This window comes from Oncorhynchus nerka, linkage group LG24, assembly GCF_034236695.1.
Source record: "Oncorhynchus nerka isolate Pitt River linkage group LG24, Oner_Uvic_2.0, whole genome shotgun sequence".
Classification (NCBI taxonomy): domain Eukaryota; kingdom Metazoa; phylum Chordata; class Actinopteri; order Salmoniformes; family Salmonidae; genus Oncorhynchus; species Oncorhynchus nerka.
This window is the reverse complement of record NC_088419.1, coordinates 17,572,669-17,588,094: the sequence shown is the minus strand read 5'-3', so window position 1 is coordinate 17,588,094 and position 15,426 is coordinate 17,572,669. Positions and strand designations below refer to the sequence as shown.

The following is a 15,426-nucleotide window of genomic DNA, read 5'->3' as shown; positions in this document are numbered from 1 at the left end:
TTCATATTCGTCGCCAAACCCACTGGCTCCCGGTCATCTATAAGCCTTTGCTAGGTAAAGCCCCGCCTTATCTCAGCTCACTGGTCACCATAGCAGCACCCACCCATAGCACGCGCTCCAGCAGGTATATTTCACTGGTCATCCCCAAAGCCAACTCCTTGTTTGGCCGCCTTTCCTTCCATTTCTCTGCTGCCAATGACTGGAACAAATTGCAAAAATCACTGAAGCTGGAGTCTTATATCTCCCTCACTAACTTTAAGCATCAGCTGTCAGAGCAGCTTACCGATCATTGCACCTATACACAGCCCATCTGTAAATATCCCACCCAACTACCTCATCCCCATATAGTTATTTTTTTCTCTCCTTTGCAACCCAGTATCTCTACTTGCACATTCATCTTCTGCACATCTATCACTCCAGTGTTTATTGCTAAATTGTAATTATTTCGCCACTATGGCCTATTTATTGCCTTACCTCCCTAATCTTACTACATTTGCACACACTGTATATAGTTTTTTCTATTGTGTTATTGACTGTACTTTTGTTTATCCCATGTGTATCTCTGTGTTGTTGTTTGTGTTGCACTGCTTTGCTTTATCTTTGCCAGGTCGCGGTTGTAAATGAGAACTTGTTCTCAACTGGCTTACCTGGTTAAATAAAGGTGAAAAAATAAATAAAAAATGAACAGAAATTCTGAACATATGTTTAGGAATGACAAGAAAAAAAGTGAAATGGTGTTGATTATATTCTGTTTATTACAAAATATAAGAGTTTGAAACTGTTAAGAGAAGGCTCAAAGATCAAAGCTAATTGATCAGAGAGAAGGAGGGTGGTTAAACAGGGAAAATAGAACTGTATTGGAAAATACATCTATTATGATAAAATGTGTCTTACCAACAAAGATACTGGCAAGGCAATACATTCAAAGTATAAACCATTAAATGAAATATACAATGAAAGATATTAAGTTATGATAATAGATAAAGAACCTCTTTATGATAACAGATTTACAGTGACTAAAGTTTTTTTTAAATGTAAAGTTCCATTCTGAGAGCTTAAACTATTTTCACTTACAGCATGACAGCAATGCATTTTCTTAATCAGTTAGTATACACATTTGATAGAGGTAGATTCCTTGTATTTTACAGGGAAATTAAACATTTGAATTCTTCCCACTCATAATCATCTGTTTTTGATAGTAAATGAATGTAGTTCATTTAGTTTCCAAGTGAGATTTAACTGCTCCTAGTATTGGATTATGGGTATAGAACCGATTCAGTAGATATACATTTCCCCCTTTGTACCTTTTGCTAGTGGAGAAAAAGCTACTTTTCAATGTGAATTTCTCATGCAGAGGGACAAATCCTAACTTTGACTTTTCATGCACAACTCAATCTTACATTGACTTCAATGCATGATTAACACAAAAGGCATGCAGATTGCAGGTTAGTATTCAGCCCATATAGTATATAGTCATGATGTACAAAACATTAGGAGCACCTTCCTAACATTGAGTTGCACCCCCCCGCCCCTCCCCTTTGAACTAAACACTGCTTTAATTCATCGGGGCATGGACTCTACACGGTGTCCAAAGCGTTCCACAGGGATGCTGGCCCATGTTGACTCCAATGCTTCCCACAAATGTGTCAAGTTGACTGGATGTCCTTTGGGTGGTGGGCCATTTTTGATACACACAGGAAACTGTTGAGCATGAAAAACCCAGCAGAGTATGCAGTTCTTGACACCCTCAAACTGGTGCACCTGGCCCTTACTACCATACCCCATTCAAAGTCACTTAAATATTTTGTCTTGCCCATTCACCTTCTGAATGGCACACATACACAATCCATGTCTCTTAGGTCTCAAGACTTAAAAATCCTTCTTTAACCTGTCTCCTCCCCTTCATCTACACTGATGGAAATAGATTTAACAATAAGGGATCATAGCTTCCACCTGGATTCACCTGGTCAGTCTATATCAGCAGGTGTTCCTAATGTTTTGTTCACTCAGTGTACACACAATATAAATTAAAGTAAACCATCACACAATAAGAAACATGATTGAAGTAAAGCTACAGTTTTCCGATGAGGCTCAATGTTCAAGATTCAAAATGTGTCCAGCTGTAGAGTATATTCAGGTGGTGAGAGTACACTCAGAATGGCCCTCCAACCACTGACCTGCCCTGGATTTGAATGTCATCAAAAGGGAAAAGAGCAAGGATCTGAAAGGAAGCCATATGGTGGGGGTTTATTTTTCACATATTTTATACCTCTGATCCAGACAACAGTCCAGTCAGTCTCTTTCATAACAATAAATAAATTGGGAATGTTACAATTTCCCCCCAAATCCTCACAAATATGTATTTATAGCATTTTCAAGTGAATATCAGCGGACTTCGAGTCAAACGCCAAATACACTTTGAGCTGATTTCCCAGACACAGATGAAGTTTATATCTATAGTCCTGGACTAAAAAAAGCATTTTCAATGGAGAATCTTTTTAGTCCAGTACAAGGATTCATTTGTGTGTGGGAAACTGACCCTTCCTGTATAACTCACATCATCATTGCCGTCGGCTAGATCCAGTGCCGTCTCATCCTCCATGTTCCTCAGCATCTTGTCGGCCCCAGACTGGCAGAGCAGGTTGGCGATGGCTGCGTCCTGCCGGCCCACCGCCAGGTGAAGTGGCGTGCAGCCGTTGAACATGGCAGCGTCCATGTCAGCTCCCTTGTTCAGCAGCAGAGTCACAGAGATTGCGTCATGGAGCTCCACGGCCAGATGGAGAGCTGTCTTACCACTTGTACCTTCCTGGGGGACAGAGAGAAGACAGGCAAGGGTAAGGGAATCGGTAAATACAATTTAAAGATAGGGTGAGGGGAAAGGCCACCAGGGGGAGTAAAGGACCAAACAATCTGTCCTCCTCAATCAAGTAGCTATTCATTCTAAAACTGAAAATGTGCCAATGTCTTGAACACATAAAATTAGGCATATTATATATACTGTATAGCAAGCTTATTTCCCCCAGAAATATATATGGGGTAGGTAAGGTCAGTCTGCTATGTTGAGTTCTATATCCATCTATATGTGACTCAGACTTGCTGGCCAGGGCCTATTCTCTGACACGTCAAGCATCTCCAGAAAACCCCCTGGTTCCCAGCCAGCCTCATCACAACCCAACTCTAATTACATGAATCCATCAGAATCCACTGAGCTCAGACCGTATCACTATCAGTACAGTAAAGTAGTAAAGGACATAGCTTGAAGGAGAAAGTCTGTACCTCTAAATATATATATTTTTAAATACCATGTGTTCATTAATATATCACATTTGCTCATATTATGACATGATACATTCCTTTAAAGACAGTCCTCAAAGGTGCAGCTTGATCATCTAAGTCGAGGTAAATGCATATCTGCCCTACTACAAATTAAGAGGATTTAGGAAAGACACAATGTTATGAAGTACTAACTACAGTATTACCACACAATGTAATGCAGTACTTGAGTAATGCAAGGTTATTGTAAGGGAGTACACCCAGGGACGTCATTGGACAAACCTGGATGTTGAGGTCAGCCCCTTTCTTCATCAGTAGCTTCATCAGACAATGCTGTCTGTTCACAGTGGCTAAGTGGAGACAGGTGAGACCTGAAAACAAAGACACATTCCTTAAAAAAAATATCACCTTTCAAAAATCACCTTTCTGAGAATGAGGGATTAGATTATTTTGACTACATGTTATAGCTAGTATCAAACAAGCATCAGTAAGGTCATGCCACGTGACACACAATAACATACATAAGCTACATATCAAACAAAATATACAATTGTTTACAACCATTAACATGATTTCCATCTCCAAAATCTACTAAGCCAGGAACATCGAATACCAGCTCGACAGCAACAACAAATCATTTAGACCACAGTCTTGTCTCGCACAGAGCAATGTCGCAATAAAACACAAAGCGCGAGGCAAGAACAAGCTCGCACAGATGCCGACATACTGTAGACGCCAACACAACAACAGGAAGTGGCACTAAATAAAGAGATATCACATCATTGTATCGTTATAGCCCCTCACACAGCGTGCAAGGTGGCAACAGCTAATCATCCTGGGCTCTGTTCAGTAGGCCCACAGTGTGCAAGGTGGCAACAGCTGATCATCCTGGGCTCTGTTCAGTAGGCACACAGCGTGCAAGGTGGCAACAGCTGATCATCCTGGGCTCTGTTCAGTAGGCACACAGCGTGCAAGGTGGCAACAGCTGATCATCCTGGGCTCTGTTCAGTAGGCACACAGCGTGCAAGGTGGCAACAGCTGATCATCCTGGGCTCTGTTCAGTAGGCACACAGTGTGCAAGGTGGCAACAGCTGATCATCCTGGGCTCTGTTCAGTAGGCATACAGCGTGCAAGGTGGCAACAGCTGATCATCCTGAGCTCTGTTCAGTAGGCACACATCGTGCAAGGTGGCAACAGCTGATCATCCTGGGCTCTGTTCAGTAGGCACACAGTGTGCAAGGTGGCAACAGCTGATCATCCTGGGCTCTGTTCAGTAGGCATACAGCGTGCAAGGTGGCAACAGCTGATCATCCTGGGCTCTGTTCAGTAGGCACAGCGTGCAAGGTGGCAACAGCTGATCAAGGTGGCAACAAGGTGGCAACAGCTGATCATCCTGGGCTCTGTTCAGTAGGCACACAGTGTGCAAGGTGGCAACAGCTGATCATCCTGGGCTCTGTTCAGTAGGCATACAGCGTGCAAGGTGGCAACAGCTGATCATCCTGGGCTCTATTCAGTAGGCACACAGCGTACAAGGTGGCAACAGCTAATCATCCTGGGCTCTATTCAGTAGGCACACAGCGTACAAGGTGGCAACAGCTGATCATCCTGGGCTCTGTTCAGTAGGCATCCTGGGCTCGTGCAAGGTGGCAACAGCTGATCATCCTGGGCTCTGTTCAGTAGGCACACAGCGTGCAAGGTGGCAACAGCTGATCATCCTGGGCTCTGTTCAGTAGGCATACAGCGTGCAAGGTGGCAACAGCTGATCATCCTGGGCTCTGTTCAGTAGGCATACAGCGTGCAAGGTGGCAACAGCTGATCATCCTGGGCTCTGTTCAGTAGGCACACAGCGTGCAAGGTGGCAACAGCTGATCATCCTGGGCTCTGTTCAGTAGGCATACAGCGTGCAAGGTGGCAACAGCTGATCATCCTGGGCTCTGTTCAGTAGGCACACAGTGTGCAAGGTGGCAACAGCTGATCATCCTGGGCTCTGTTCAGTAGGCATACAGCGTGCAATCCTGGGCTCTGTTCAGTAGGCATACAACAGGTGGCAACAGCTGATCATCCTGGGCTCTGTTCAGTAGGCACACAGCGTGCAATCCTGGTGGCAAGCAGCTGATCATCCTGGGCTCTGTTCAGTAGGCATACAGCGTGCAAGGTGGCAACAGCTGATCATCCTGGGCTCTGTTCAGTAGGCATACAGCGTGCAAGGTGGCAACAGCTGATCATCCTGAGCTCTGTTCAGTAGGCACACATCGTGCAAGGTGGCAACAGCTGATCATCCTGGGCTCTGTTCAGTAGGCACACAGCGTGCAAGGTGGCAACAGCTGATCATCCTGGGCTCTGTTCAGTAGGCACACAGCGTGCAAGGTGGCAACAGCTTTGCAAAGAAGGGCACCTATTGTTAGATGGGTTAATATAAAAAAGCAGACATTGAATATTCCTTTGAGCATGGTGAAGTTATTAATGACACTTTGGATGGTGTATCAATACACCCAGTCACTACAAAGATACAGACGTCCTTCCTAACTCAGTTGCCGGAGAGGAAGGAAACCGCTCAGGGATTTCACCATGAGGCCAATGGTGACTTTAAAACAGTTACAGAGTTTAATGGCTGTAGTTACTCCACAATACTAACCTAAATTACAGAGTGAAAAGAATGAAGCCTGTACAGACTAAAAATATTTCAAAACATGCATCCTGTTTACAACAAAGCATTAAAGTAATACTGCAAAAAATTTGGCAAAGCAATTAACTTTTGTCCTGAATACAAAGTGTTATGTTTGGGGCAAATCCAGTACCACTCTCTATATTTTCAAGCATAGTGGTGTCTGCATCATATTATGGGTATGCTTGTAATCGTTAAGGGCTGGGGAGTTTTCAGGATAAAAAAGAAATGGAATGGAGCTGAGCACAGAAAAAAATCCCAGAGGAAAACCTGGTTCAGTCTGCTTTCCACCAGACACTGGGAGATTAATTCACCTTTCAGCAGGACAATAACCTAAAACACAAGGCCAAATCTACACTGGAGTTCCTTACCAAGAAGACAGTGAATGTTCCTGAGTGGCCGAGTTACAGTTTTGACTTAAATCTGCTTGAAAATCTATGGCAAGACTTGAAAATGCTTTTCTAGCAATGATACGTTTTAAAAAGAATAATGGGACAATATTGTTCATTCCAGGTGCAAAGCTCTTAGACACTTACCCAGGAAGACTCACACCTGTAATGGCTTTCAAATGTGATTCTAACATGTATTGACTCTGTATTGAATATTTAAGTAAATTAGATATTTCTGTATTTCATAAAAATAAAAAAAATTGGGCAAAAATATATATTTAATAGGCTGTAACACAACAGAATGTGGAATAAGTCAAGGGGTATGACTACTTTCTGAAGGCTCTGTACATTATGTAGAACACACATGTAGAATAAGGAAAGTAACAGCTCTATTTATGACATTCATAGCTGTAATATTTCATGTTTGCCTACTGTAGCGGGCCCAGGGTTGTATTCATTACTGCACACATAGAAAAACGAAAATTGAGTGTTTCTTATATGGCAAGTCCAGGTAGGCTCCCTGTTTCAGTCAGTTTTTTCCCCATTTGGTGCCTAATGAATATGGGCCCTGCTCTCTCACCTCTCCAGTTCTGGGTCTCCAGCACGGAGCCCAGCTTGCTGGGGGAGACATCCCGGGTCATCTCGGTGGCGCATTTGGCCTGGCCCTGCTCGCAGGCCACATGGAGCGGCGTGTTGCCCTCCTGGTCCTGCAGCTCCAGGCTGGCCCCGCTCTCCACAAGGGCCCGCACCACCGAAGACAGGCTCAGGTAGGTGGCAAGGTGTAGCGGCGTCTAAAGACCACGCATAAAAATATAATTACTTCTATGGGTACACTCAATATCCAGTCCACCCATCACAGAACATTGACTAGGATGGGGATCCCCTTTCTAGTAATTATATTTCTATGGAACCACGTACCAATCCAAACAAACAACCAACAATGGGTTAGTATTACAGGTTGGTGTGATATCTGACTTGGAGTCAGAATGGGCCCTCTTTTAAAGTGAATTTAATACAATCAGGGTTGCTAAGAGCTGATCAAGGATCTGAACTTAAGTACAGTAGCTAGTATCTACACTGAGTGTACAAAACATTAGGAACACCTTCCTAATATTGTGTTGTACCCCCTTTTGCCCTCAGAATAGCCTCAATTCGTCAGGGCATGGACTCAAAAGCATTCCACAGGGATGCTGGCACATGTTGACTCCAATGCTTCCCACAGTTGCATCAAGTTGGCTGGATGTCCTTTGGGTGGTGGACCATTCTTGATACACATGGGAAACTGTTGAGTGTGAAAAACCCAGCAGAGTCACAGTTCTAGACACAGTCAAACCGGTGCACCTGGCACCTACTGCCATTCCCCATTCAAAAGGCACTTTGCTATTTACCCTCTGAATGGCCCTCATACACAATCCATGTCTCATTTGTCTTAAAAATCCTTCTTTAACCTGACTCCTCCCTTTCATCTACACTGATTGAAGTGGATATAACAGATGACATCCATAAGGGATCACCTCGATTCACCTGGTCAGTCAATGTCAATGTCAATACATTGGTAAGTAACTAAAATAAATCAAATGTAGGCCTAAGGGATCAATGTGGAACTGCTGGTTGAACTGTGTAGGGGGGGAATATAATGACTAATATAACCAGTAGGGCTACCACTGCTTACGTGGCTTTTGGTAAACTCTAACAGAACAGAGAAATAACAAGGCTATGTGTGTGTGAGTCATGGTGTAAAACGCTGACTGTGTCATTTCTGCTCTCTCCGCTTTCCTCTCCGACCCATCAGGATTTCTCCAATGCCACGTCAGCTTGCCCCCCCCCCCTGCATGTTCACTCAAACCTCGTCTTAAATCTGCCCTGACTAGCTTAAATGTTTTTATCTATGAGACAGAGAAGATTCCAGATACGATTCCTCCACTCTTATTCGTTTTTTAAAGGCGGGAAAGCAGGGGAGTTTCCAATTTCATTTAAGCTCCCTTATGAAATAACTGTGGAACCACCCACCGAACCGTTACTGTGGGAGGATGCACTACTGGAGAAAGGGAAGAGAATTTCTCTTGAATTACACGATGCAGAAATAACATTATCACCTCTGTCGTCATAAACATTGGCAATTGCAATCATCAAGAGGAAGTCTCATGAAGGTTAAGTCAGTTTCAGTACACCAGTATAACCAGTGTTGAGGGTGTAAAGGGAGGACTGTTGCTTTGTTTACTGTACCTGGTACAAGTTGTTCTGGATGTCCAAGACATCTTTGGGGAACAGCTGTACCAGTTGGTTGGCAAAGTGTTCATCTTCATGGATGATGGCTAAATGCAGGACTCTAGAAGGGAAACAAAAACAAAACAACTTTTCTCATTATATTTCTATAATAAATCAGACTGATTTATAAAAGACCTTTTTTCATTAAATGTGTCATAAAGTGCTTTTACGGTAACCCGTCCTAGGCCCCCCAGCAAGCAAAAGCAGTTTTGAGTTACTGTCACTTAAACGTTGCATTCAACTGGAAAGTGAGCCGCCCGAGGAGAGTGGAATCATTTCTCATTCAAAATGTCCAGTTACTTTCCTTTAAACGTTTCAAAGTAAGCAGCCTCAGGAGATGAGAACAACATGTCATTTGATGGAAAGAATGACCTGCTTGAGCATTCTTAGAATGATATCCAGACCTACCTGGAAATGTAAGACACTGCATTAACCTGATGGAAAGAATGACCTGCTTGAGCATTCTTAGAATGATATCCAGACCTACCTGGAAATGTAAGACACTGCATTAATGTCAACTGTTTGCTTAGCAGGCCACACTCATTGGTTGCGAATGTTGTGCAATAATGGAACTTTTATGCAAAGAACAGTCATGTCAGGAGGATGTTTCATTCCGCAAAGCACTTTTCAAATAAGTATCTTCTTGGGTATCATTTACCACTAGAACAGTAGTTACTTGAAGAAGAACAAACAAAACTATCGGTTGATTACATTTACATTTAAGTCATTTAGCAGACGCTCTTATCCAGAGCGACTTACAAATTGGTGCTTTCACCTTATGACATCCAGTAGAACAGCCACTTTACAATAGTGCATTTGATGAAGGGATGTTTAACATACACAAACCGCAGACCTATGAACTTTAACTACACAGTTCAAATGCAAATGCAATGAATTTTCTTCTTTACTGCACCCCATTCACGCTGTCATCATATTTGGTTCATACAGTCAAAGTGGAAAACAGCCACACCAAGAAACACTCACCCCAAAAGCTAAAGGGGAAGTTCTAGCAGACAAGAGTCAAATGCAGGAAATGGGCACAACAGTGCTTTGTTTAACCTACATCAAGGCTTTCCAAAACACATTGTTCACACACTATTCCCTACAAAGTGCATTACTTTGGACCAGAGCTACATTTTCAACCTAACTAACTGATGTGAAAGTAGTGTAGAAGGCCGATAAGGCCACAAGTCTGCATGTCTGTGTGTCTGTGGTAATTGTATGAGTTTCATTAATCAGTCTATTCTTGGGAGATAATTACTACGTGAACATGTGCCCTGCCTCGTCTATCATGGGGTATTTCCAGTGCTGTGTCTTTTACACTTCTGCTTTCCAAGTCGAGGCACCTCACAGGAGTTCATCCGCAGCTTTCACACAAAGGCCTGAGAGTATGTATCACTCCACACTTACTCTCCTCTTAGTCGACATCACATGCCATGATTATTGGGATTAGGATAAACACGCAAAGAAAGAGCTGTGCAGGGCAAAACTACAGGTCATTCCCCAAGCCTTGATTTATTCATCCAGACAGCAACAACAGGTGGTTGTTCTGATTGTTCGCTGCAAATTGGTGCAGTAGGCCTGATCTACGAAAACGCATCCATCTTCAAATTGTTATTGTGGTTAACACACTCAGACATCCAGTCATTCCATCAGACATGATGGCATCAATGAAAACGTCACCTGTTTGTTGACAGTGGTAATTTTAGCTTATGCTTTCATTGCCAGATGAAACCCCTAAGAGGACAGCCAAAGAGTAGCACCCATCCAATTCTGTAAGATCTACCAGGTTGAATCTGGACGGGTCTCTAGGTGCTTGGGGCAAAGAGTTGTTTTTTGGATTGGGCACAAATGTATGGGGCAGGACAGACACCATCTTGTGCATTAGAATTGAGTTGATAGACATTTGCATGGCCCAATTGGTACTTAATATAGCCTATGCTATGTATTTTAGACAGGGGAAAGTCATATTATGTATACAGATACTAAGGACACCGCTGCTGAGACTGTTCTTTATTATTACTCTGATTATGATCTGTTCTGATGCCTAGTCACTTTAGCCAGCGTTTATGTACATATCTACCTCAAATACCTCATATTCCTGCACATTAAACTGGTAGTGGTACTCCCTGTATATAGCCCCATTATTGTGTATTCTATTTAAGCAATAAGGCCTGATGGCGTGTGGTATATTGCCAATATACCGTGGCTAAGGGCTGTTCTTACCACGACACAACGCTGAGTGCCTGGACACAGCCCTTAGCCGTGGTATATTTGCCATATATCACAAAGCCCAGAGGTGCCTTATTGCTATTAAAAACTGTTTACCAACAGAATTTGAGGAGTAAAAATAAGTGTTTTGTCATACCCTCGATATACGGTATAAAAGCTGTCAACCAATCAGCATTCAGGGCTCAAACCACCCAGTTAATAATTATCTTTTTAACTCTGCATCTTTAGGGAGGGGTCATAAACAAACATGTCACGGTAGTCTACACATATTGTTTTCGGCGCATGTGACAAATATAATTTGATTTGATATTGTCAAATTAAACTAAAATTAGCCGACTGTTGTCCATACTTGTGTCTATACTGAAAAATGTGTCCATTTTTTTCCACAATTTCCTTCTGGCTATTTGTGTCCAACAAGAATTGTGGGCGGATCCCAATGTAATTAATTAAAATGCAAAGTTAACCATGCCTTGGCTTGCACACACATACACGCATGCGTGTGTTTCTTGAAACGTTGTTCACCAAAATTTCGTCGCCATGACAAGAACACGTTTTACCTTTTCAAAAACACAGCCATAGGGGAAGTTAAAATATTAGTTATTTAAAAAGAGGGTTAAAACACGTACGTGTCTCCATCTTCAGTGATGGTGGTGAGAAGGTTTTCTTCGTGTTCACTGCATTCTGTGTTCTCTGCGCTGTCATCTTTACACTTCGAAATGTTGCAGCCCCCTATAATCTCACTCAAACTCTCAACATTTAGTGACGATGAGCCATAAGCAGAATCCAACCGCTCCTCTGTGCTGGTGATAGTCAATTTATCCCTGGCTTCACTGGGTTCAGAAGTCGGATCCTGATCTGTTTTGATAAAGGGGTCATCTTTCATTAATGACGGGAAGGATTCAACACCAGAGTCCATTTGGTTATCCTCCAACAAATCCAATTTCCTCTTCGCATCTTCGGCGCTTTGCATGGTGGCCCGCGATCCACAGTCACTCCAGGTAGTCTTGACCGGTTTAATCCCCGAGAGGTCTATATGTTGCTTGATGGTGCGATCAATTCTCGGGAGGAAAACTCGATCACACCTGAGTAAGAATTCACTGTTCCTTTCTGAAACCAAAGGTAGCGGTTGCGTTTCATGCCATCGGATCGAGCGCGTTTACTTTCCCCCACACCACCAGTTTAGGCTACACGAAAATAAGTGGAGTCATCTTGCAACAATGCATAAATGGTATAAACGCTTCCCTACACGCAAAATGGGGCATTTACTTCAAAACATCATAAGAGTCTTAACATCAGCAACAGGCTTGAAAATGACGTTGGCACTGTCATAACCTGCGGTAAACCTGCATAGCTGAGAGCATGTGAGCGATGAAACGCGATAGGGGAAGCGCTCTGCGCTTACGTGAAAAGGCGGACTGTTTTTGTCTGGAGATGCGGATGGGGAATCCCCGAAGTGCGTATTATGCACTTACATTACAACCACCCCCAACGCTGTGGAGTGTCCCTGGTTTTACAGGATAGGTTTGAACGACACTCCCCGTACCATGCTTCCATTTGTGTTTCTTTCTAAACGAGTGTTTCAGTGAGTAAAGACCATATGATAGGCCTAAAACAGCATAGCCTAGACCTGTACTCTAAATGTTGCAATATGGGGACATGTAACTTTTTGTAGATACACTGCCTTCACTAAATTATTCACACCCCTTGACTTTTTCAAAATGTTGTTGTGGTACAGCCTGAATTTAAAATGGATTCAATGTAGATTGTTTTGGTCACTGGCCTACATACAATACCCCACAATGCACGCCTAACTGCGTTAAGGAGTAAAAATGTGCTTAACAAGTCGCATAATAAGTTGCATGGACTCACTCTGTGTGCAATAATAGTGTTTAACATGATTTTTGAATGACTACCTTATCTGTTTACCCCACACATTCAATAATGTGTAAGGTCCCTCAGTCAAGCAATGAATTTCAAAACAGATTCAACCACAAAGACCAGGGATGTTTTCCAATGCCTCGCTAAGAAGGTAGATGGGTAAAAAAAAGAAGCATATATTGAATATCCTTTTGAGCATGGTGAAGTTGTTAATTACTCTTTGGGTGGTGCATCAATACACCCAGTCACTACAAAGATACAGGCTTCCTTCCTTACTCAGTTGGAGGAAGGAAACTGCTCAGGGACTTCACCATGAGACCAATGGTGACTTTAAAACAGGTACAGAGTTGAATGGCTGTGATAGGAGAAAACTGAGGATGCATCAACAACATTGTAGTTACTCCACAATACTAATCTAATTGACCGAGTGAAAAGAAGGAAGCTTGTACAGAATAAAAATATTCCAAAACATGCATCATGTTTGCAACAAGGTACAAAAGTAATACTGCAAAAAAATGTGGCAAAGCAATTCACTTTTTGTCCTGAATACAAAGTGTTATGTTTGGGGAAAATACAATACAACACATTACTGACTACCACTGTCCATATTTTCAAGCATAGTGGTGGCTGCATCATGTTACTGGTATGCTTGTAATCATTAATGACTAGGGAGTTTTTAAGGATAAAAATGAAACGGAATGGAGGTAAACACAGGCAAAATCCTAGAAGAAAACCTGGTTCAGTCTGCTTTCCTTCAGACACTGGGAGATTAATTCTCCTTACAGCAGGACAATAACTTAAAACACAAGGCCAAATCTACACTGGAGTTGCTTACCAAGAAGAAAGTGAAAGCTCCAGAGTGGCTGAGTTACAGTTTTGACTTAAATCTACTTTAAAATCTATGGCAAGACCTGAAAATGGTTGTCTAGCAATGACCAACAACCAATTTGACACAGCTTGAAGAATTTTGAAAATAATAATGGGCAAATATTGTACAATCCAAGTGTGCAAAGCTCTTAGAGACTTACCCAGAAATACTCACAGCTGTAATTACTGCCAAAGGGGATTCTAACATGTATTGACTCATGGGTTTGAATACTTACAGTGAGGCAAAAAAGTATTTAGTCAGCCACCAATTGTGCAAGTTCTCCCACTTTAAAAGATGAGAGAGGCCTGTAATTTTCATCATAGGTACACTTCAACTATGACAGGCAAAATGAGAAAAAAAAATCCAGAAAATCACATTGTAGGATTTTTTATGAATTTATTTGCAAATTATGGTGGAAAATAAGTATTTGGTCACCTACAAACAAGCAAGATTTCTGGCTCTCACAGACCTGTAACTTCTTCTTTAAGAGGCTCCTCTGTCCTCCACTCGTTACCTGTATTAATGGCACCTGTTTGAACTTGTTATCAGTATAAAAGACACATGTCCACAACCTCAAACAGTCACACTCCAAACTCCACTATGGCCAAGACCAAAGAGCTGTCAAAGGACACCAGAAACAAAATTGTAGACCTGCACCAGGCTGGGAAGACTGAATCTGCAATAGGTAAGCAGCTTGGTTTGAAGAAATCAACAGTGGGAGCAATTATTAGGAAATGGAAGACATACAAGACCACTGATCATCTCCCTCGATCTGGGGCTCCACGCAAGATCTCACCCCGTGGGGTCAAAATGATCACTAGAACGGTGAGCAAAAATCCCAGAACCACACGGGGGACCTAGTGAATGACCTGCAGAGAGCTGGGACCAAAGTAACAAAGCCTACCATCAGTAACACACTACGCCGCCAGGGACTCAAATCCTGCAGTGCCAGACGTGTCCCCCTGCTTAAGCCAGTACATGTCCAGGCCCGTCTGAAGTTTGCTAGAGAGCATTTGGATGATCCAGAAGAAGATTGGGAGAATGTCATATGGTCAGATGAAACCAAAATAGAACACTTTGGTAAAAACTCAACTCGTCATGTTTGGAGGACAAAGAATGCTGAGTTGCATCCAAAGAACACCATACCTACTGTGAAGCATGGGAGTGGAAACATCATGCTTTGGGGCTGTTTTTCTGCAAAGGGACCAGGACGACTGATCCGTGTAAAGGAAAGAATGAATGGGGCAATGTATCGTGAGATTTTGAGAGAAAACCTCCTTCATTGAAGATGAAACGTGGCCGGGTCTTTCAGCATGACAATGATCCCAAACACACCGCCCTGGCAACGAAGGAGTGGCTTCGTAAGAAGCATTTCAAGGTCCTGGAGTGGCCTAGCCAGTCTCCAGATCTCAACCCCATAGAAACTCTTTGGAGGGAGTTGAAAGTCCGTGTTGCCCAGCAACAGCCCCAAAACATCACTGCTCTAGAGGAGATCTGCATGGAGGAATGGGCCAAAATACCAGCAACAGTGTGTGAAAACCTTGTGAAGACTTACAGAAAACGTTTGACCTCTGTCATTGCCAACAAAGGGAATATAACAAAGTATTGAGATAAACTTTTGTTATTGACCAAATACTTATTTTCCACCATAATCTGCAAATAAATTCATGAAAAATCCTACAATGTTGATTTTCTGGATTTGTTTTCTAATTTTGTCTGTCATAGTTGAAGTGTACCTATGATGAAAATGACAGGCCTCTCTCATCTTTTTAAGTGGGAGAACTTGCACAATTGGTGGCTGACTAAATACTTTTTTGCCCCACTGTATGTATCACGCCTGCTCCCGCTCTCCC

The 15,426-nt window shown here is 42.6% G+C and overlaps 1 protein-coding gene across 1 annotated transcript; it reads right to left on the bottom strand.

Moving 5' to 3' along the window:
* Positions 1-732: 732 nt before the first annotated feature.
* Positions 733-12,230, bottom strand: LOC115107601 (nuclear factor of kappa light polypeptide gene enhancer in B-cells inhibitor, epsilon). The gene is made up of 6 exons (XM_029631038.2): positions 11,454-12,230; positions 8,554-8,656; positions 6,908-7,118; positions 3,556-3,644; positions 2,558-2,806; positions 733-2,221 (listed from the first exon to the last, which is right to left on the bottom strand). The coding sequence occupies exons 1-6, from the start codon at positions 11,795-11,797 to the stop codon at positions 2,153-2,155; spliced, it is 1,065 nt and encodes a 354-aa protein (XP_029486898.1). The 5' UTR covers positions 11,798-12,230; the 3' UTR covers positions 733-2,152.
* Between the last annotated feature and the right edge of the window lie 3,196 nt (positions 12,231-15,426).